At 36.6% G+C, this 25,191-nt stretch overlaps 1 protein-coding gene across 1 annotated transcript; it reads left to right on the top strand.

The window, feature by feature from the left end:
- Positions 1–1,283: 1,283 nt before the first annotated feature.
- On the top strand, positions 1,284–24,926 carry LOC121369330 (golgin subfamily A member 3-like). Its single transcript, XM_041494319.1, has 14 exons — positions 1,284–1,369; positions 5,422–5,633; positions 6,080–6,321; positions 7,103–7,334; positions 8,808–8,941; positions 9,378–12,029; positions 12,931–13,162; positions 13,596–13,810; positions 14,443–14,721; positions 15,540–15,656; positions 16,566–16,691; positions 18,427–18,596; positions 19,412–19,525; positions 20,056–24,926. The coding sequence occupies exons 2-14, from the start codon at positions 5,471–5,473 to the stop codon at positions 20,186–20,188; spliced, it is 4,809 nt and encodes a 1,602-aa protein (XP_041350253.1). The 5' UTR covers positions 1,284–1,369; positions 5,422–5,470; the 3' UTR covers positions 20,189–24,926.
- Positions 24,927–25,191: the final 265 nt, after the last annotated feature.

Genomic DNA, 25,191 nt, shown 5'->3' with positions numbered 1-25,191 from the left:
TAGACACAACCCAATGGGTCCACCATGTGGGATCGATCAGTCGACCTACCATGAGCGAACGCTTTACCTCTGAGCTACGTCCCGCTCCATATACAAAAGAAGCCTTAAGTGGGGTTGGGGTTGTGCAGAGGGTCACACCTCCACCAATCGCATGCATACCATATTCTTCTCTCTCTCTCCCTATAACCATATAACCATAGATTAAAATATGTTGAGTACGTCGTTACATAAATCACCTCTCTCTCTCTCTCTGTCTCTGTCTCTGTCTCTGTCTCTGTCTCTGTCTCTGTCTCTGTCTCTGTCTCTGTCTCTGTCTCTGTCTCTGTCTCTGCCTCTGCCTCTGCCTCTGCCTCTGCCTCTGCCTCTCTCTCTCTCTCTCTCTCTCTCTCTCTCTCTCTCTCTCTCTCTCTCTCTCTCTCTCTCTCTCTCTCTCTCTCTCTCTCTCTCTCTGTCTTTCTGTGTCCGTCTGTCTGTCTCTCTCTCTCTAGCGCGCGCTTGTGTATTCCACAATATAATTATAATATTTGATACATATATTTTTTTCAAACTGAACTCCCCACCTGAATCCGCGCCTGCTTCATGTTTGCAGATATTTTCTTAAATATAGGTCATACTACGATTTGTGCGGATAGGACGATAGAACCGAACATTAGTTTGAAACGCACTATAGAATGATGCTTTTGATATGCAAATGACCGTAGTTATTTATAGGAGAAATAACGTGCATTCCGAACACAGAGATTTTTAAAAAGTGGAATTAAGTCAACTTCGTGCATTTTATATGATGATTTGTATATAAAACCTGTCGGGGTTTGGGTTTGTTTTCATGTAAATGCAAAGAAAACAAATATCGAATAGGAAATAAACCTAACATTTGCAAAAAACTTTGGGTCTAAATAATTGAACAGGATAAGTATGATACATAAAACAATCGCTAGATGGCCACCGACACCACCAATAAATTGATTGTACAACTACTTATATTTTGTAGAGCAAACAAAAAAACAAAAAAAACAGTGGGGAGATTAGTGACCAATCCGCACATGATACTCAATCTTTTATTAAATTTGCAAGATTGCCAGATGCTCCTATCATTATTTTCGGCGACTGTCATATATCCGAAGTGTGATTCGTGGATTTAAAATAGTCCGAAGAGTTCCGAGTGAGTTTGCCACGTGGTTCTCGTAAAGAGTAGATTCTCGTTTCGTCCCGTGAGATTGAACCTATAGACTGAACATAATAAACTGATACGCAGCCTTATGCAAATGCACTGTATTGTATAACGACAATTACCAGTTAATGGGGCTATGTACATTTTGGGCCAAAAGTAAGCAACAAATGTCATTAATGAGTTGTAATCAAAACATTGGTAAGTTATTAACCAGAGAAAAGCAAACCGAATTTCTATCACACCTCATTTTAATGTTTTCACACAAAACTGTTATGTTTAAAATGGTATTTTAACACTTTAATGTTGACATGTTATCAGGTTATGGCTTAATAAATCCAATCGCCGAATCGGTGTTAAAAGTTTGTTTAACAACATGACTATTATGATATCTATACTATAGTATAGACCTTCCCACTGGAAACGCCTTTTTTTTTTCAAACTATGGAATTTACTACATAACACATTATTTTTTAGCCCATTTTTTTCTATATTCAACACCAAAAATTAGTATCCAAAACACTTAATTTTCTTCTTATCAGACTTATGTCAAACAAAATTGAAATTACAAAAAAAAAAGTTTTGTAGAAGGATGGGATGAACTATAGGAGCAGAATTTATTAAGCCTATTTTTCTTAAAAGTCTGGTGTTTAACCATTCATTGTAAATGTATATAGTTACACACGGTTAAGACATGAACAGGCACTGTAAATTCGGCTCCATATGTTGGATGTCAAACATTTAGTAATTCTGACACGTAATCAGAGAAAACGCTCTACATTTTACTACTGTAACAGGGTGTTTTAACAGACATTATATATTATGACAAAAGGACAACTCGGTGCAGTCTAGGATTCTTTTATTGGATACCCTAACCAACAGGATGTGAGGATCCTGGAGGTCATCACATCATCATCATCAAAAGGATTTCAAAAAGACACTGAAATAATATTAAAAACCATAATCAATAACATATCGAAATATACATATCACAGTCATCTACTTCCACAAATACAATATATCTTTATAACATTATCTTAGTATTATCACACAATGAATAGGATTGACACGTTCAAATGTATCAATACATAAATACAAAACTGCCACTATATATAAATACCTTAAATTCAATTGTTTTTACATAAACATTTACAGTACACATTACTGAATGTAACTTTTTAAAAAGCACAGCATTGTGCTTATATCATAATGTTAAATAAATACTGAAATGCATATTATATGTACATTCAACTATTGTACCTACCAACTGTGGGTCAGGTCTTTAAGTAGATGCTGATTGTGCTCTACATTACGGGATGATAACTGTTAACAAAATAAAGCCTTGTTAACTTAGGTACTAACTATTATAAAATAGTCAAAAGTACATTACACATTCTTCAATAAATAAAATATATTAGTTATTTAATTATTATCATTATAAACATCCATTTTATACTTATCTTTGATAAATATATTATATATATACTACATATAATTGAGTTATTAATAAAATCTTTACTTAAACCTATCATCATAAGAATGCACTAAACATTTAGCCATTAACTACATAACTTGAGTCATGTTATATGTAACATAATAAAATTATTATTAGCTAATTAATTATCCTTTGATAATGAAACTAGTTAAACACACACTTTAAACATTAATTCATTTAAAATTGATAGTACATTACGGGATGCAATTACCTTGGCTATGTGCTGTTAGTATTTGTGCTGAATGAAACTTGAAAACCTGGAGCTAAACCAAAAAACTTCTTTTCTGGTCTAAAACTGAATTGCCTCTGACGAGGTAAATTGAAAACCCCAGAAACAATGACACTGGGCTTGTCATTGAATTGGTTACCTGGCCAGGCCACAGAAAGTCCGTGAGTACTACCCAAGCTGACTCAGCCAAATACAGAGTGAAACAAAAGAATAGCCAACCAAGACAACTTAAACAGAAACATAATAAAGAATAAAATACATGAATAGTGTTTTAAAATAATGCATGTTTGTCATATAATGTCTGATAAAACACCCTGTTACACTATTAACAGCAAAGGATCTTTTATATTCAATTTTTTACAGACGTTTTCCCAGTCCTAACTAGTATATCGAATGTGAAATATGCTGTCATATCTGGGAAAGTGAATATAAAAGATCCCTTCCTGTTAATATAAAATGTAGTGGGTTTTCTCTAAAACTATGTTAGAATTAGCAAATGTTTGATATCCATAATTAAGCAGTGCTTAAGAAATCAGTCTGCTCTAGTGGTGTCATTAAACAAACTTTAACTTTTCCCACTGACAGGATAACACACACTACAACCTTAGATAAACCTGTCATGGGGCACTGGCTGGGATGGTGAACAACGCATTTGGTCCACTAAGGTTTGATCTTATAAACCAAGCACGTCAGGCAAACCCTGTCCCGACTGAGCTACATGTTCACATGATCATGTTGATCCGCATCCAATCAATGAATGCATGTATTTAACACTGGTACAACAATGTGGTACAAAATCTGCCCAAAAGAGGTCAAAAAAGATTTTTATTTTCGCCTGGCAGCTTTTAAGTTAGTACTAGCACACAAACAGTATATTTTTGTATTTATGATAGAAAATTTGATGGAGAAAAGCCAAAAAAATTGGTCATGTTAGATTCTCGTTTGATTATATCGCTGTCCTTTTCATTTGTATCTCAACTACTGAAGAAAATGGTTCGTGTAAACAGAAAAATCACAAGAACGACATATTGGTTGTCTGAAAAATTCAAATTTTATGCCCTGTAAACACAGTATATTGGTTGTTGTAACATTTATTTCTTGGTATACAACTTTTATACTTAGTTACACTAGAATAATACATATTAAATAAAAGTATTTTATTACTTTATTACAATGTTGATAACACAGTCCTGATAAATTGCTAGAATACCATAGGCGAGTCAACAAAATTAAGATAAATTAACGTTTGTTGAGCTTGGGTTTGAAGATTTTAATAAAGTTGGTTTCTTGTGCCTGTCTAAAATGTCTGTCATCTATCATCATTTTATAAAATGGGAATATAGTAAATTTACCCTTTCCACATGTTTTAATTAATGGCTCACAAAAATCCCATAGAATTCTACTAGACTGGTTTCTAATGTGCTGCTTATGTAGCGTTACTCTATATCTAAGCTCCATGCCTGTTTCTCCAATTTAATTTTCATTAGAACCTGAGCATGTTACAGCGTAAATAACATTGGGAATGATGTGTGCGTGCATGCGTGTGTGTGTGTGTGTATGTATATTAGATCATGACTAAATGGGGGAAACAATTTATGCAAGTAGTCAAACTAAACTCACAAGTAGTGCTGATAGGGAAAATTGCAGGTGTGTGGCCACAAGAGGCGAGTATGATGGAACAACAACGATATGTGGAGATGTGGATCTGCAAAATTGGGAAGAAATAATTTGGAATTCAAAGAAGACAAGAAATGGGCCAATGTGATAAGAAATACAAACAAACCAAGCATAATCATGAAATAATCTTGTTGTTATAATAAAATATATTTTTTAAATATTACATTGCAATATAATATAAAGAATTTTTATTTTTATTTTATTGACAGAAAGAACATATAATGCACACATTGCCATCAGATTTCTGCAATTAAAACTGCAATTGGGGATGAAATTAATTACATGGATTAAAACATTTAAAAAAGAAATTAAGTATTAACTTGTTTTGCGTCAGTATATATGCAACAGTGTGCAATTTTGAGGAGAGTTCAGGAGCCTGAGGCTCACAAAAATCATATAGGACTATCTAGCTTGGCTAGCATACTAGCCCGCATGGCTCATAAAAATTAATGTACAAATTACATTGATTCTTCAAATGACACTGTCAACGTATATATCTCAAAATCCTGGGATCTTTTCCATAATTTCATGCAAAACATTTAGTGTATCTTCTGTTCTACTGGACATGCACAGCAGGGCTCGCTGAGTTGGTGACAGACTCTAAAGATTTGCAAACAGGGAGACCTTATGACACTTAAATTTTTTAAACCAAAATCGTACACTCTGCAACAATTAAAAACTTGACACTGTATTCATGCAATTATGATGATAGCTTTTAAATAGATTGACCTTCTAAAGTTAATTTTATATGACAAGACAAAAACTGTCAACTTTTAAGAGAAATTAATTTGGATATATATTTTTTGAGACAATCTGTCTTTATGTGTTCACGATATTACTATCATTTTGTAGGTTACTATAAATGACTTCGGGATAATGGGGCGGCAGTTTGGCAGCCCCCATGGAGCCATTTAGGTTGACTTTGGAACAGGTGACCTTTGAGGAGAATGACCCAGCACAGCACCAGCACCTGTATGTAGATTCCTTCGACGCCGTTGTCAACTACGATTCATCTTTCCAGGATTCAGACTGTCGGGATTCCTCTGGAAGCTCACAATCTGATCGTAAGTAGAAATATATTTAATGTTAAAGCAGGTCTTTGAAAATTGTGAGACCAATAATTTTGTTCACCTGGTCTAGTTATGCGTGACCTACTTTTCATTCGTGCATTCAGTTTAGGACATCATTTACATGGTCATAGAATGGGTTATGCAAAAAAGAAATGGATTCCTTGACATAACCTATGGTTGGTTTCTGCAAATTTTTAACTAAAAGCTTATGATTTGTTTTCACCTGGTGCTCTCAGTTTGATGGTAAATAGAGGACTAAAACAAAGTTTTAACTTTTAGTATTAATAGTTTGCGTAATCTGATCTACTATCTCCTTCAAGCAAATTGTCCAAGTTATTATATTTGTATTATGACTGGAACTGTTTTATTTGGAAATAATGTGTTGACAGACTGTTTTTGTTTTCTTTTTGGGGTATATATTATGTTGTTTTTGTTTGCAGTCCGTGGCTGTTACTCCAATTCCCAGTACACCAGTCCAGTGTACACACAATCCACAGTTACTCTCAGCAGCTCAATATCGAGTGTTCAACATTCTAGAAACTCCATTCAGGGTATAGCTTTTGTGGAAAAGAACTTGGACTGTGACCAGTTCCTTGTCAACCCAAACAACGACTGTCTGAGTAGTTCTGAGACAGCAGCAGCGTGTCGGACTGAATCTCGAGATGTAGCCTTTCTCAACCAGGTCTGGATCAGATTGTTTAAGTATCATGTCATGTTTGTTTGTTTTGTTTAATGACACCACTAGATCACATTGAGTTATTAATCATCGTCTGTTGGATGTCAAACATTTGGTCATTCTGACATATAGTTTTAGAGAGGAAACCTGCTTCAGTTTTCCATTAGTAGCAAGGGATCTTTTATATGCACCATACCAGACAGGATAGCATATACCACAACCGTTGGTATACCAGTTGTGGTGCACTGGCTAGAAAGAGAAATAGCCCAGTGGGCCCACCGATGGAGATCGATCCCAAAATGACCGCGCAAGCACTTTACCACTGAACTATGTCCCGCCATGTATCATGTCCTGATGCAAGCATTCTAAAATGATAAAGAGTACTTGCTAATCATTTTAAAAATTTGATAATCAACTGTTGCTAATCAGAATTGCGAAAACCAAATGTTCTTACTTGGACTAAAATTTAAAAAATAAAATTCTAGGAAGGTTTTTCATAAAAAAAAACCCATCTGTTAAAACTTAAAGCCAGTAACAAAATGTACATTTTGGAAGTGGGTTAGCAAAACACATTAACAATTTAAACTTGCTCTGTAAATTGCAGTACATTAAGAATCAGAAATGAGTCCTCCAGACTTCTCTGCAATTCTAGTTTTAATTGTACGCCAAAACATTTCTTTTCCTCCTGTAAATAAGAGGTCACAATAACCCCCAATTTTTCAAAACCTGCAAAGTGTTTAAACCTTTAGTCCTTGGTCATTTTCATCACTGGTATTGAATATTTCAGATATCGGCCAACACAAGTGCTGTATCAAGACATATTAAACCTCAGAAGAAGCTGAGATTTGTCGGCAGAACAACAGTGATGTCATCAGCTGCAGCGGCTGTCACTACGGCCAAGGTGATGTCATCCGAGGACAGCCAATCGGAGGCCAGTCTGGCAGCCGATAAGGAAGGAGATGGCAGCAACACGTTTGAAACGGTGGCCGAGGCTCTGCGATTGCAGTGGTCAGTTATAGGTCAGTGCATGTCCCTTGGTCAGTTATAGGTCAATAAATATTTGTTGGTCAGTGCATGTCCCTTGGGCAGTTATAGGTCAATAAATATTTGTTGGTCAGTGCATGTCCCTTGGTCAGTTATAGGTCAATAAATATTTGTTGGTCAGTGAATGTCCCTTGGTCAGTTATAGGTCAATAAAAGTTTGTCAGTGAATGTCTCTTGGTCAGTTATACCTATATGTCAATAAAGGTTTGTAGGTCAGTGAATGTCCCTTTGTCAGTTATACCTATAGATCAATAAATGTTTATTGGTCCGTGAACGTTCCTTGGTCAGTTATACCTATAAGTCAAATGTTTCTTGGTTAGTAAATGTCCCTTGGTCTTTTTCTTTTTAATTGTTTTGTCATTATCCCCAGATTAAACTGACAGTGTCACGGTTTAATGTTCCATGGTCAGTTATTCCTATTTTCAGTAAATGCAGGGTTCAATGTATGTTTTATTTCACTTTGTTGCTGGCTAGTAAATGACATACGTTCATTAGCCAAATCTCTTTGTCCACTCGCCACAGATTTACCTAATATATAATTTTATAAAACAAATGTATGGCAGTGCCCCCAGTCTTCAACCACTGTAGAGAGAATGAAATAGAATGTTTGTTTATGTATTATACCCTGGTTAGAGCATGATTTGAGTGCAGCAATGAACAGTATGCAATAATTGACCAGACAACGACCCATTATTCAACCACTTCCTAATTAATCAAGATAAAACTCAACTCTGAAGTTACGAGCATTTACTTATGTTTATTGTCTGCTATATAGCACGTTTGAAAGAAAGTTTGTTTACCCTATTGCGAATGTTCAAACTACTTTGAGAAAATCTATGTACTGTACATTTAAAAGGAATATTGAAATACACTGGTTGTACAATGTTTGATAATTCTGACTTTATTTAAAACAATATACAGAACATGAAGTCTAAGGAATACTAGCTTTTGTATAGTAATGGTTTAATGCACCAAAGATAAAAACAGACTTTAGCTGTCCAACTCAAAATCACTTTACCCTATCATCGGCTGAGCTTCCCGTACATAATAACATACAAACAATGACGATTATAAATAAAGCCTAAAATTAAGGCGATATGCATACTCATGAATTTCCAAAAATGTAAAACAATCTGTCACCAAGCATTACATAATAATATTGATGGTCTATCTTTATGGAGAATTGCAGGGGTTTGGTAATCTAATGATGGCGTCTAATTTTTACAAAAATAGCATTATGTAATATGGGACAGCCCCCCATATGCATACCCTGTGTTGTCAGTAGCTATATTCATTGTCTTATGATTTGCGTAAGAGTAGTTGATATTGTATAATTTAGAGATCTGGGCCAGTGCTTATAAAACTGTATAACTCCAGACTTGGTTAGCACATGTAAGTGTGATTGTTACTATGATTGTCACTGACTCTTGTTTCTGTGATTGTGACAGGAAACAAAGACATTGCCCCAGCTCCACCCGACGTTGTAGCACAGATAGTAGCCGAAGCGGAGAAGAAGATGAAATTGTCAGGTTTAGCCAATTCTGATAACTCGGTCAGTGGATTACAGACAGAGAGTCAGGAGGTCAGTAAATTATTGCTCTTGATTTCGTTATTCAACAACAAAATAGTAAATTATACTTTTGGCAGGGTCCAGCTTAAATTGATCAGGTAATGATGCTATACAGTATTGCTAATTATATTTTTTATGAAAACAAATAACATATCCTAGTAGCAGATCTTTTCCCAGAGCTGTGATGGTTGTGATCTCTTATGTATTAAAGAAGGTACCTTAATGCTTTTAAACACTATTGTTGAAGCACACATAGTGGCCAAAGTGGAGAAAAAGATGAAATTATCAGGTTTAGCCTTACTCGGTTATGTATTGAAAAGTCATCTAGTTCCACTGTAAAAGTTGTACCAAATGATAGAAAACCAGAAGAATAAGTCCCTGCAGTATTGAAATAAGACGATGTACTGAATTGTTCTGTTTGGGTATTAATGGATTACTTGTTTTGCAGAGGTTTGCAGATGAAGATAAAGAAATAAAAGTCTTTACTTCCCCTTCTGAAAAGCTGCAAGTAGATCATAATTCAGTAGTGAGTGAGAAGTCTGCCAGTGTTCATGCATCATTAGACAACAATCATCATCCCCCACATGACAGGGGGGACATGTTGCCACGAAAACCAGAGCTGATTCCAATACCAGCAGCCCAGCTTACTACAATGAAAGAAAAGGCTTCTTGGTTTTCCTCTAAAGATGCCAAAGGTTTGCAGTTGAAATCAGAGTCTGACAAAACTTCAAAACCAAAACACCACAAGAAAGGAAATGTTAACAGTCTGTCGAATAACTCTTCTGATCTCTCAGGTTTTCAGAAGACTGGTAACGGTCAACAAGATGTAACAGGTTCCAGTGTTTCCAGTGACCATGTCAACAGCTCTGATGTGCTGTCTGAGAAGTCTCTTGACATGAATTCATTTGGTTTTGAAGACACTCCATATGTGAAGGATCCATCTTTTACACCTGCACATCAATCAGCAGCAGATAATCTACACACGGATTCTGGGGTCGATCTGAATCTGAGCATAAACCATCCTGTGAAAAGTTCCACACCCTTTAGCACAAAATCAAGAACACCAACTTATGTTCTTCCAGATATTGAGCCATTGTTTCCAAAGATTCCAGGACAACACAGACCACTGGACCAAAGTAAACCGCCAAATGTCTTTGACCTGTCATCTAGCAGTGACATCCAGAAGAAGCTGAATACTGTGATGAAGGAGAAAGCGAAGCTGGAAGGCCAGCTGGAAGTTCTCACCAATGAGGCTCAGTCCACGTTACAGGAACGAGCTGATCTTCAGGCTCAGCTAGCTTCGCTAAGACTCAAGATCCTGTCTCGAAAAAGTGGAGAGGGTGACCCCGAAAAAAATGCTATGAAGCAGGAAGTGGAGCATGTTAAGAAATCCCGCGATTTGCTGGAGCAGTCGCTTCAGGGAACCCAGCAGCTGTTGGAGGAGAAGATTGAGGAACTTAAGATACTTAGTGATGAGCTGCAGATGTCACAGGAATCCACAGACAAACTGCAGCTGAAGATGAAGGATGTCCATGATAATCTGAAATCCAAGGAAATAACGATCCAGGCTTTGAAGAACAAAGTGGCCGAGTTGTACATTGAGGTCCAGACCGTGCTGCAGAACAAGATGGACTCTGAGGCAGAGATCCGAGCTGTGAAGAGCGACATTGCGTCCTTGATGAACAGTAAGGACTGGTACCAACAGCAGCTCCAGCTGGCACATGAGGTACGATCTCAACTGCAGAGAGAGCTCACCATGCTTCAGGCTCAGACTGTTTCCCAGACAACCATCGTTGAACGGCTGAAGATGGAGAACGGGCGGCTGCGACAGCAGCTGAATGAATCCCATCAGAAGGCTTTGAAACAGAAAGAGGTCTTAGCAAAGCATTTGGAGGCCATTGAGAGTGATATGATGGAAAGGGAAGCCTCCTATCTAGAAATCCAGAGAGAGAGGTCCATGATTGAAGAAACCTTTAATACTAAACTTCAGCTGGCAGAAGATGAAAAGTCACGTCTGTCACTCCTAATGCAAATCAACAATGACCTTGAAACCCAGCTGGACAAAACCCAGGAAAACCTGAAGAAGAAGCACACACAGATTTATTCACTTGAAAATGAACAAATGGAATTGATGAAGAAGTTGACATTATATGAGGAGAATATTCTAGAAAAAGACAAAGTCACAGAGGAGCTTAATCAAAAACTCATTGAGGTTGAGAATCAGTTGCGTGCCTTCCAGTCGAGCATCAGCTCCAAGGACATGGAAGTGTTAAAGCTGAAAGAGGAGAAGGCAGCTACAGAGATTGCTCTCAAGTCTGCACTTCAGGAGAAGGCTGCAGTGGACAGCGCACTCGATCTGTTGAAGGGAGATCTGAGCAAGGTGGAGAAGAGTTTCAAACAGATGAAACAGGAACTTGGTGTCAAAGATGTGGAGCTGGAAAGACTGTCAGTGAACAAGAAAGAACTTTCAACAGAGCTGGGAAGATTAAGAAAAGATCTGAGCATTAAAAACAAGAGCTACGACACAATGCAGCGTGACTTCGATGGAAAGTCCTTAGCTGTGCAGCAGATGCAGATGCAGAAAGCTGCTCTGGAAAATGAAGTCAGCACTTTGAAGGAAAAACTTGAAACGGTTCAGAAATCTCTACAGATTGCACATGAGGAGACCACAAAGGTTTCAGCTGAACTGGATGAAGTGAGAGAACATTTTACAGAGTCCAGTGCTGTGGTTTCTGAAAATCAAAAACTTCAATCGATGCAACTGCAGCAGTCTTCTGCTATTATGTCTGATAATTATCAACAGTTATTGGCTGAAAACGAGGCTTTAAGAGGAAAACTATCTCATACTGAAACACAACATGAAAGATTAGATGCTGAGAATGTTGAAAAGATTGTCCAACTTCAGAATGATCTCTCACTTGTGAAGAATGATTTGAGTGAGAAACAAAGACAATTTGATGCTGACATGGAGTCTCTGAAATCCCAGCTCAACGAAGTTGTCGTGGAGAAGCAGAAACTGGAGACAGAGCTCGAGATGACTCACAGGAAGTTCGAACTGAGCACAGGTCAACATCAAGGTCAAATGGAACAAGAACTACAGGTAATTGTGGATTATAACTTTCGTTTATTACCCATATGGGCAGTGAGGTGTTGGTGAATATATTTTCTTCCTCAGATTTTCACATCTTGTATATTATATAGTTTGTGTCATGTAAGAAGTTTAAGTTTCTAAACTATTTACATTATGGGTAATAAATACAATAACCAACTCGATACTCGGAATTACGGATTATCTGTCCCGCATGAAATTAATGTTGTCAGACACTCGCTAAAGCTCGTGACTAACAACATTAATTTCACTCGGGACAGATAATCCGTACTTCCTCGTAACTCGTAAGTTATTGTCTATATACTTAATGAGCAGAATTTGTGGGAAGTTATCACCGTGCATTTATTATAAGTACATATTAATTTTGAATTGTATTTATGTCATAAATATGTGGTTAAATACCTGTATTTATTGTAAATTATTAACTATTTATAATAAGGAAGGAAGGAAATGTTTTATTTAACAACACACTCAAAACATTTTATTTATGGTTATATTGTGTCGGACATATGGTTAAGGACCAAAAAGATATTGAGAGAGGCAGCCTGCTGTCACCACTTCATGGGCTACTTTTTTCAATTAGCAGCAAGGGATCTTTTATATACACATCCCACAGACAGAATAATACATACGACGGCCTTTGTTACATCATTTGTGGAGCACTGGCTGGAACGAGAAATAACCCAATTGGCCCACGATGGGAATTGATCGTAGATTGATTGTGCATCAGTTGAGCACTATACCATTGAGCTACGTCCTGCCCTATTTATAATAAATGCTGTGATTAGTTCACATTAAATAAACAAAACATAAAGATTTACATTTATAATGAGTTTAAATATATGGTTATGTATATCCTTGTCTAATAAATTGTTTGATCTTTGTTTTGTAGACACTTGCTTCAGAACTACAAGCAACACGTCTCCGAGAACACGAACTTGTGAACCACCTACACCTCCTTCAGCAGAGCAAGGATGCTGAGATCAGTGACCTCAGACAGGAGTTGTCTGCTCTTGAGAGCGAGCTGATGGAGTTAAAGACACGGCAGGCTGAGTCCGAGAGGAAGGAGGCGTTACACATTGAGCTGGAACTAGAGCTGGAGAAAGAACGGGGACGGCTTGCAGGTAACACATATGCTAAGTTAAAGGTTAATGTTTGTTTTGTTTAACGACACCACTAGAGCATATTGATTTTTTAATAGTCGGCTATTGGATGTTAAACATTTGATAATTCTGACATATAGAAATTTCAAAGGGTCTTTTATATGTGCATTTTGTGCATGCCAAATTGTTATGACATCATATTTAGTATCGACAGGGTCATTGGTTTGTAAGTGTCAAATCAACCAGTAGTAGTGTATGTTACACTGATACAGAATATTTCTAGCTGAGAAAATATGAAAAATATTTTCCCCGTTATGAGTGACCACTGGGGTAATAATACTTTTTATTCATTATTGGGAATGCATAGTATACAGTAAAATAGATATAAACTGTTTAGCTCATAGTTAATAATTGTTCTGATAAAGTTTACCTCTACGTAATGTTTCAACAATAGGTTTAGTTCAGAACAACTCGGCGTTGAAGCATCACGTGGGACAGGTGGAGGAGGCGCTGGCGAGGCGTGAGTCATCCCTTGTGGAGCTGCATACCCGCCTGCAGGAGACGGTATCCAGCGCCGAGCAGAGGGAACAGGACTACATCGCTCGCATCCAGGGCATCGAGGAGACGCTGCACAGGGAGAAGGCCAGTCAGCGTGACCTCAGGAAACAGGTGAGAGTGCTGTGTGTGTAGCAGTATCAGTACAGCCCCCACCTTCCATCACCCCCAGTCTGTTACCCTTGGTTCATCAGTGGATAAGGATGGTGTGTGCATTGATATCGGATCATTTTCCCCCACCATCACTCTCAGTTTCCCATTAGCAGAGGGTTTGTTAGTAAACAAAGATAATGTAGTTGAACATTTCCTCCCACTGTCGCCAACAGTCTGTTACCCTTAGCACAGACATAAGTAGACTAGGATGGTGTATGCTGTGGTATTAGTGCATTTCACCCTCATCCCTCCCTCCCCCCACAGTCTATTACAATAACAGAGGGTTCATTAGTGGATAAGGATGGTGTGTGCAACGATATTCATCATTCCCTCCACCCCATCCCCAGTGTGTTACCCCTATTAGAGGGTTCATTGGTATCAGGGCATAATCTTGAGCTATATATTTGACAGTCATAAAAAGTTAATGCCTTGAGAAGGAAAATTTATCCCGGTTATTTTTCTGCATTTTAACACCATCCCAAAAGTTCTTCTTCTTGTCCTTTGATGAAAAGGTCACAATAACTACTTACTGAAAACTCAGCAGTTTTCAGGATGAATAAGAACTTACTGTTATGACTGCTGCTTTATTTCAGATTGGCACAAAGATAACGGAGAACAAACGCCTGCGGAAGCAGACGGACACAATCCGTCAGGAGCAGGAGCAGCTGAAGGTCGACCTGCAGGTGAAGGAGCAGGAGGTGACCCAGTTACAGACCGATATCGAACACAGCCGCCAGGTGGCGCTGTCATGTCAGGGGGAGGTGGCCAACCTGGAGGCTCGTAGTCACTCACTAGAACACGAGCTGGAGCGAGTCAAACAGGAGCTGGCAGATAACCTGGCTCGAAATCCTGTTCTCATGGAGCAGATACAGGTATCTCTGTATTTACTAGTTACTTTGACAGCCAGAACTCGTTATGTCAGATCTTCATGACAATAAAAGTAATCCACCGTTTCACCTTATTTTTTAATGCAAGGTTTTAAAAGAAAATTTACATGTAGTAGGAATGATGTAAAGCTATTTAATATAAATAAGTAAATACAAATTGCTGTCTCCTCATATTTTTCTAAACTTTTTAAATGTTAAAACATAGTTTTCTGAAAAGCATGACTTTTGACTTAAATGTATCTAGTTTTTGGCTCTCAATATTGTCTGGAACGGGACATAGCTCAGTGGTACAGCACTCACCTGATGCATGATCGATCTAGGATCAATTCCCATCGGTGGACCCATTGGGCTATTTCTTGTTCCAGCCAGTGGTCCACAACTGGTGTAACAAAGGCTGTAGTATGTACTATCCTGTCTGTGGGATGGTGCATATAAAAGATTCCTTGCTGCTAATCGAAAAGAGTAGCCCATGAAGTGGCGACAGCTGGTTTCCTCTCTCAATATCTGTGTTGTCCTCAACCATAAGTCCGACGCCATATAACCATAAATAAAATGTGATGCGTGCATCGTTAAATTAAAATTTCCTTCCTTCAATATTTTGTTAACTTAAATGATTTCTACTGTTCCGTTTAGGTTTTGCAGGCCCTTGATATTGGTTTTTGATTTAACCTCATGAAACTGTTGAGTTCTAGATAGGTACTTTTTCATTTAGATGGTGCTTACAAAGTCCTTACTTTATTCTGTTACAATTGAAGTGAAATAAACCCTGCAGTATTTATAATGTGTGGTATTGCGTGTTTCAGTCGCTGCAGTGGCAGTTGGCCCAAAAGATGAAGGATGTTGAACAGGTCCAGGAGCAGATGAGACTGGCAGAACAGCGGCAAACATCCGAGCTGGAAATTATGAAGAAAACTCTACAGGTATTAACACATGTCCTTTTGGGTTCATTGAATATCTTGTTCAGTTGTCCTGTTATATTTTTAAATGTATGTGAGTATGCCACTTCACTATTAACATAAAACTATGTTAGAACAAGTATTTATTTCATATTGGTTTTGTTGGTCGACACATAGTATAATATGGAAATAGTTGATGATCATGTGTGCTTTATAGAGCCAATTACATATTGTTTTCTTCTCCAAATGAGTTTAATATTAGATTATGGACCTATCAAAACACATTTTCTTTTTGTTAATATGTTAATGACTGTAGGCATCTCTAGTATGCTGAAGTTGGTAAATTTGACATACCATAAAAAGCTGTACATTACATAGATATTTATGTATTATTTATAATTAAGGGATGACTGTTGTATTTGACCATTTGAGGATGTTCATGCTGTTTTTGCAGTCGCAAATTGAGGTTTACAGGTGACGCGGAGCTAAGACGGTAAAATGGTTATTTGCGACTAAAACCAGCCTGAACGTTCACAAATGGTCAAATACAACATAGGTATCTTCATTCTAATTCAATAAATGCATTTTGCTTCAGAAAAAGATTCACCGTTGGTATTTTAAAACTAAGTACATCCAACTAAACAGCGAGAAGTAGCGTGTGAATATATAAATAGGCTCTTGGGGAATCCCCCAAATTTCTGACAGGTTCATGCTCATTTTGCTGCAACAAATGGATTTGATTAGCCGATCAAATTCCGCGTATATGCAGAGTGAATTATTCTGAATACCAGTATGTTAACACAAAGTATAATCTGATGGGATTCAAACGTACTTCACCGATTTACATTTGACAGTCCATGACCTTATTCACCCGGCCACTGCAGCATGTTTACTTTGAGTACTGTGTATTTTAAATGTATAAACGTTTTTCAGGATAAACAGGATGAAGTGGACGCCCTCCAGTCTGAGCTGGCCTCTTCTCGCCAGGAGAAGATAAACCAGCGCTCTCGTGTCACAGAACTACGCAGTGCCCTCAAGTCCACCGTCAGTCACCACAAAGTGAGTACCCATAAATAGGTAGTATTTAACCACCTCGCTGGTGTACTTCAGTGGTTATCCATTGGACTTACGTCTGATACCTGCTGAGAGTTCTAACGACTCAGTGGGGAGGTGTGAGACCACTACACCAACTTCTCTCACTCTGATTATATTATAGCTGGAGTGTGTCAGGAACAGCATGCTTGAACCATAATTGAATTTAAGCACAGAAATGAAATAAATTTTTTATCACACTCTGTTGATAATTGCATGACCACATACCGTATAGAAGCAGCCCTAATCTAGAATTGAAAAAGTACAAGTGACTTCTCCTTTTTTAGAAGAAAGGGGAGAAGTGTGATCAAAATAGGAAAAATTGACATTTATCAATACATTTCGTAATGTTCATTACAAAACATTCCAAATTATACATCCAGTTGAAATCATAATATTTCGTTATCAAATACTATTACTTCTTGTTATAAAACTCAGTGAAAACATGTGAATATTTTCATTAAAAGAATGTGACAGTATTAACTAAGTGATAATTACCGTATATCGCTGTGTATTAGCCGACTCCATGCATTAGCCGACCCCCTAGTTTCACCCTCCAAATCGGCTTTAAAATTATAGACCTTGTATATAAGCCGACCCCCCTATATAAAACTAACCAAGTCAGATGTCTGTGTGGTCTACAAAATGACAAAGTACATCTGCTTTCAAACGTGATTTGTCACAGCAAACTTATCCGGAAGCAGTAGCCGATTTCTATTTATAGAAACGGTGTCCGGTTAATTTATTTCTCGTAAAATATAAGTACCAAAATAGCGAAATATACCTAAACATTCTTGATTGCAGCCACACGTTAAAAACACAGTGACTGTTTGCATTGTTGATTGTGCTAATCGGTCTTTTCATTACTAGTCGGCTATACCCTACCATACCCAACCACCCGTGTCGATTAATCCCAAGCCGACAAACCAAACAAATGAAGCTGGAACAATTAACGTGTTCACCGGTTTAGTAAGCAGTTTTGTAATGACACGTGACCTGCGAAGTTTTCCGAAATTGTTTTGATCGGTCACTATTTATTGTTGTTTAAACAGATAAATATTACTAAATAACTTTTAAACACCAACATTTATTAAAGATGAACATATATATACAATTTTAATATCTTTTATTTGTAATAGCTTGTGTTAAAATGCAATATTAAACCTTTATGAAAGCGGAAATGCAGAGCACAGTAATGACAATAGATCGAGTCGAGCCGTGACGTCACTATTCTAACTTTACATTTCCAATAAAATGTTGACTCCTTAGATAAGCCGACCCCAGCCTTTGACTTGATAATTTTTGTATAAAAAAGTCGGCTAATACACAGCGATATACGGTACTGTGTCATTGTAATGTACAATTGAATGTAATAATTAAAATATTTTATATTACTGAAATCAGACCAAAAACTAAATAACGCATGACTGGTCACTGCAGATGGAGCAACATGCTTTGATGTACAGTCTGGAGCCAAAATACTACGGCAACTTCCAATTTTCAGTATTGCTAGCAACTTGAGTCGACTTTCAACAAAAAATCATCCATTTCACCACCATTAAAGCCTGATACTTTTGTTATTATATTGTATTTGCCTTTGATTTGCTTTTTACTCTACTAAAGTAGCATATCTTAATCGACTATGATAACAAGTTATGATTGTTACACTCCTAGCACATTAAACACATGATCTATCTGACAGCTGACGAAGAAGCTTCAGTCGCGGAAGAAGGATGTGAAGTGTGTGAATGGGGAAGACAAGGAGACTCAGGTGGACCTGGACGACATGATCACGATACCCCCACTACCTCTCGACCTGGAGGCCGTGGAAAAACTGCTGGAGGACACTGCAGTCAGGACCCTAGATAGCAGGTACGAGTCATCACAACTCTAGTTGGTGCACAATCATTATTTTATCATTTTAAAAACATTTATCATATTACTTGTTTAGGAAACAATATGGGTCATGATAGAAACCATATGAAATATTTTGCACAGGTGATGTGTTTTGTCAGGAAGATTGTTTTGGGTTTTGTTTGTTGGCTATTTGCATTTCATAAACAAGTATTTTCTTTGGTGGAGTAGTTGTTAAGCCATTGGACATAAGGCTGGCAGATACTGAGTTCGTAACATGGTACCGACTCCCATCCAGAGTGAAGTTTAACGACTTGATGGGTAGTATGACCACTACATTAACTTCTCTCTCTCACTAACAACTAACCATTAACACTGTCCTGGAGACAGCCCATATAGCTGAGATGCATGCCCAGGACAGTGTGCTTGAACACTAATTGGATATAAGTTCGAGAATAAGTTGAAATGAATGAACTGCTGTGATGATTCTTTCATGGACAGATAAATGCTACGATGTATATTTCATTTACCAGTGTATACAGTAACTGTAGTGTGTATTTTATAAACATGTATATTTCAGGCCCCAGGACAACCTGCAGATGTGTCTGTGCTACATCAACAGGTGTTTACTGTAGTGTGTATTTTATAAACGTGTATATATCAGGCCCCAGGACAACCTGCAGATGTGTCTGTGCTACATCAACAGGTGTTTACTGTAGTGTGTATTTTATAAATGTGTATATTTCAGGCCCCTGGACAACCTGCAGATGTGTCTGTGCTACATCAACAGGTGTTTACTGTAGTGTGTATTTTATAAAAAATGTATATTTCAGGCCCCTGGACAACCTGCAGACATGTTTGAGCTCCCTGCGTGCTGAGATCAGTGGGCTACAGAAACAGATGGACGTCCACACCACGGTCGTGCACACCTCAACTGAGAACTGGAGGTAAGGAGATCTCTACAAGGGTTTTCTTTACAATACACACGTCTCAAGTTGCAGAATTAATTTTTGTAGAAAAAAACAATTATAACATAGGATGCATAACAAAATTGTTAGTTATAAAATCTTGATTTAAATCACTTGTCTGTTAAAACTTTAAGGAGAGAGATAAACTGTCCTTAATTTCTGCTTAAGTGCCTGGGACATAGCTTGATTCTTAAGTGCTAACTCAAGATGAAATATGTTAAAGAATGCCCTATGATGGAATCATTTGATTACTTCATATTCCATCCTGTGCTCCTTGATCCATATATCAATGGTTATGGTAGGTGATGTCCTGTCTGGAGTATTTTGTTAAAAACCTGTTGCTACTGAATAGTATTCCATGAAGGAGTAGTGGGTTTGTTCTCTAATACAAGACAAACATCACAGCCACTATGTTTGACACCTACAGCTGTTGATTAAACAAAGTGTTGAGGTGTTTTTAACCCAACACTCTTTTTTCCTTACTGCACTGATATTCTTGTTTGCTCCAGATCTATTGAATCAGAAGTAAATGCACTGAGGGAAGTTGTGAAGACAATCGCAAACACAGCATTGATGGACACAGCAACTACAGCAACGGCGACAGACTGCGTGGAGGCCGACAGTGATCTCATGCATGTGTAAACGTTGACAGTCTTGTTACACACATCTGGCTAACATACTCCCAAGTCTTCTCCACACTTTTCAAATCTCTTATTTTGTCTGGTGTGTCTGTCCACCAAGAAACTGTTACCAGTCAGTGATATCGCATTACCAATCAGTGATATATCATTACCAATCAGTGATATCTCATTACCAATCAGTGATATCTCTTTAGCAATCAGTGATATCTCATTACCAACCAGTGATATCTCGTTACTAACCAGTGATATCTCATTACTAACCAGTGATATCTCGTTAGTAACCAGTGATATATCATTCCTAACCAGTGATATCCCATTAGTAACCAGTGATATCTTGTTACCAACCAGTGATATCTTGTTAGTAACCAGTGATATCTTGTTACTAACCAGTGATATCTCGTTAGTAACCAGTGATATCTTGTTACTAACCAGTGATATCTTGTTTCTAACTAGTGATATCTCGTTAGTAACCAGTGATACCTTGTTACTAACCAGTAATATCTTTATGTGTAACTCTCAGAAGCAACCATTTATAATCATATTTTAATCAAATTTCACATACCAGTTTTATTTCTCAAAGAATTTTTTTTTTTTTTAAATCTGTTAAATTGTGACAACAATTGTTGTTGTTTATTTTCATTTCTGTGTTGTTGGTTGTTTTATTTGTATGTCAACTTCATTTTATATGATGACATAAATCATATCAAACTCTTATAGTCTGGGTACGTTATGTGGTTTATCTTAGTGTCGTATTTAGTTGTGTTGCGTTATCTCTCTAAGGTCACATGACAGCATGATAGTTGCTCCTGTTGTAACGTGCATGTTTTATTTGTTATTTACAATGCATATTATAGACTAGTTGATTCACAGTCTGTTATAAAATACACTTTAGTTGACTCACTAAGACTTATAAAATAGACTTGTTGACTCACTAAGGCTGTAATAAAGTAAACTTATGTTGACTCACTAAGACTGTAATAAAATAAACTTATGTTGACTCACTAAGACTGCTATAAAATAGACTTATGTTGACTCACTAAGACTGCTATAAAATAGACTTATGTTGACTTATTAATTATACTTGACTAACAAATTTACAATGCAAATCAAAAACAAAGAGAGAAGAAAAAAATCTACAGGTTATTACACTGTTGCGATATCATTTCATAGGTGCAAACTTAAGACTGGTTACTAGTTTGGTGGAGGTTGATCATAGAACTGGACATTGTGCCTGTCAGTTAATCTGCATTAGATTTTACAATGACTTTGGTGTGCTTGTTAAATGTGTGCTTCTTGTAAAACTGCTTTATGCCCGTAGTTTAGAACTTAAACATACAGGTATGCAGTACTCTAAACTCAGGTTTTCCACCCTCTTGGTTTTTGTACCATCAGAAATGTATGCTTGCATATAGTATTCAGCAGTTAAGGCAGTACATGAAATAGCTGGAAAGTATTGTAAATATTCCATGCTGGGTTACAACCTCATTTTAAAAAAACTAAAGACACCTCTTTTCATGGAAAGGTATTGTTCCTTTTTAGCACTTTCTAGGTTATTTTGTTCCCAGTGGCCTGTATGGCTTGTGAATCAGCTAAGTGTATTTTTCATTATCCATTATGTGTGTCCTGCAGCAGTTAGAAACTTCAAATCTAACCATTAGGTTAAGCTGCTTCCTGCTTATTATGATGTCTTTAAAATCACACCACACTTATTTAGTTTCATTTTATGCAAAGTGCAATCATCATACAGCTGAATACAGAATCAATAAACCCAGCGATGCTTCATACATCTACTGGCCACAAATAAACTCATTAAGCTAGCTGGTTTCAAAGCTGGGAGGTGTTAGTATCTAACACAGAGAATGTACAGGCATTGAAATAAGCAATGTGTCTGGTAACCCGTGTACAGGATACCACAAAATACAGACATGATAACCTATACATGATCATTTATAGGTTACGGCACATTTATATTTCCATTATTACTATAAAATCCATTGACAGAGCCACTAATACTTTGTTATTCCTTCATCCAATTGTTCTCACCGAACTGATACTGTATCTAAGTAACACTCAGTTGATTCAAATTTAGGTGCTGTAGTTTTACTTTAACATGATTTTGTAGAGAATGAAGTACCATTTTCGACTTTCTTGACATCCTGGTAACCATGAACAACAGTTACTGACTTATTTTGATGCCTGTATTACGACTACACTAACTCCTCTCACACTAACCTGGAATGACCGTTATCAACTTATTTTGATATCTGTATTATGATTACACTAACTCCTCTCACACTAACCTGGAATGACAGTTATCAACTTATTTTGGTATCTGTATTACGACTACACTAAGTTCTCTCTCACTAACCAGACAAACAGTTATTGACTTGTTTTGATATCTGTATTACAGTTACACTAACTTCTCTCTCACTAACCAGACGAACAATTATTGACTTGTTTTGATATCTGTATTACAGTTACACTAACTTCTCTCTCACTAACCAGACGAACAGTTATTGACTTGTTTTGATATCTATATTATGACTACACTAACTTCTCTCTCACTAACCAGACGAACAGTTATTGACTTGTTTTGATATCTATATTACGACTACACTAACTTCTCTCTCACTAACCATGAACGACGGGTATTGACTTGTTTTGATATCTGTATTACAGTTACACTAACTTCTCTCTCACTAACATCGGTTCTGGACTGACAGCCTCTGTTGCTGATATGCCCAAAACAGCATGCTTAAACCACAACTGAATTCAAGCACATAATATAAATTAAACTTAACATGGAACTTTTTAAAATATGAAATAATTTATTAGTACTAAATATTCTGAAGCATATAATAATCTAAAACCTTTTTATGAAATGAAATCAATATTCTAATCTATAAAAAAAAGTTAATAACAAATAGTGTCATATACATAAGCTGAATTGATAATATATCAAAACATTAATCTTCCAAAACACTTATGGATTTAAGCTTTAAGCATTTAAATAACTTTATATAATGCTAACCTTTAATGGATTTATGACCACTACTGGTAAGAAACAAATTACTTCTAAGAAATAATTTCCCGCAAATGATGCTTTTTGTTTAATTTTATAACAGTCTGTAATGTTTCTTTTTATTCTCATCTTGGTCAGAGTTGAACCTAGAAACTGTTCCTGTTCCTGGTTGTTAATTCATGGACTTACCTTTGCTTGACACCCACTAGCTAATGTATTCTTTGTGATGGACTGTTTTGTCCATGGCCATTTTCATCCACACAACATTATAATATCCTTTGGTCTCATGACCAGTGAACATCATTCAACAAACGTTTACCGATATATATGTTGCTTTATAGTTTGCTTTGTAGATAAACTAAAAATATTAGCATCTTATCTAGTCATCATTGTTTATAAGCATTAGTTCATGTGCAGGATTCAGAGGTCTGTTATTGCTGTCACCCATAAATCTTAACTGGACCGTAATCAAAGCATGTACACGGTCACAGATGCAGGTCTGTTATTGCTGTCAACCATAAATCTTAATCGGTACCATAATCAAAGCATGTACACGGTCACAGATGCAGGTCAGATAAAAAGGGATAATATCAAAAGATGATTTCTTTGTAAAAGTTTTAAATGTCTATATTTCATACCCGTTTTCATTTCTGAAAAGTCCCAACATGTGCCTTATATTTCTTTCCAAGTATTAATTTTGTTTATATAATGTAAGTGTAGAAACTGTAAATCTTGAACAAGTTGCCCATTACATGCATTTTTACTGATAACTGAAAGTTTAAAGTAGTGTATACAAAACAAAGTGATTTTATTATCCAGTATTATTTTAAAATTTCTGTAATTAATGCTTTTCATTTTAACTCGCAATGTGGTCCATAAACATGATATTGAAATATATTTAATTTTTTATCTATTCAAATATGTTATTAGTACATGTACTTTTATCTTTGATCTGGAGTTTTCAACAACAAAAAAATCATGTTTATTTTTGTTTTGACCCCCTTCCCCCCAAAAAAAACCCCAAACAAAAACACTCCACCCCAACCCAAAACACCCAACCTTCAGTTAACTGAAAGGACAGTGTAGATATAATAGACAGTACATATGTATATTTGCTAATCATTTAGTTTGCTAGATACCACTGGGGCTGTGTATACAGACTCTACGCCATGATGTTCTTGTTGGGCAGTCGACAAATAAAGAGTACCTGGCTCCTTGACCAGTTTAGACAGTTTGCTTGGCAGTAACATTTTGTCAGTCAACAATTATTTCAGTTTGTTAATATATTCAAACTACAGGGGAAAAAAATGTTTTTGTCATTTTAGTAGTACAGAAAAATCACTATTTTTTTCACATCAGGTCTTTGCACATCTCTGCACTTCTGCTTAATGCCAAACTGATGTATAGTTAGCATGTTTTAATTGGTAACAAGACAAGTATTTTATTGCTTTTAATACACGTAGTATTTACTCAAATATATAACATTTTCAGTTTAAAATTTCTATTGCAAAACAAATGGCATAAAAGCTTTAAAATTCTGAAATATTGTCAGTTGTGTAGTGATGTGAGTACTTTAGTGTGGGATTCAGACAACTGTTCTGTGTACATACAATCGAGGGATCTGGTAGCGTAGCCAGTGTGACTTGGCAAAGATTATTTATTATATATTTTATTTTTACATTTGTTAATATGAGGGAATAAAATGTTTAACAGTTAATACTGGTGTTTCGTGGAATTGTGAATAAGCTTCAAAGAAGGGATGACATAGAATCCCCGTATTAAACTAACTCTCTCTCTCTCTCTCTCTCTCTCTCTCTCTCTCTCTCTCTCTCTCTCTCTCTCTCTCTCTCTCTCTCTCTCTCTCTCTATATATATATATATATACACACACACACACACACATACATGTATACATTTGTTTTCACAGACACGGACACGCCATGTATTACGAGAATACCAATATTATTTTTAAAATGATTGCA

The sequence above is a fragment of the Gigantopelta aegis genome, chromosome 3, assembly GCF_016097555.1.
Source record: "Gigantopelta aegis isolate Gae_Host chromosome 3, Gae_host_genome, whole genome shotgun sequence".
NCBI classification, from domain to species: domain Eukaryota; kingdom Metazoa; phylum Mollusca; class Gastropoda; order Neomphalida; family Peltospiridae; genus Gigantopelta; species Gigantopelta aegis.
This window is presented reverse-complemented; position numbering and strand designations above follow the sequence as displayed.

Bases quoted from the DNA above. Each gene is read 5' to 3' on its own strand.
- LOC121369330 (XM_041494319.1), top strand. From the start codon at position 5,471: ATGGAGCCATTTAGGTTGACTTTGGAACAGGTGACCTTTGAGGAGAAT. The intron at 8,942-9,377 runs GTCAGTAAATTA...CTTGTTTTGCAG, and splicing joins TACAGACAGAGAGTCAGGAG to AGGTTTGCAGATGAAGATAA. The intron at 12,030-12,930 runs GTAATTGTGGAT...TTTGTTTTGTAG, and splicing joins AAATGGAACAAGAACTACAG to ACACTTGCTTCAGAACTACA.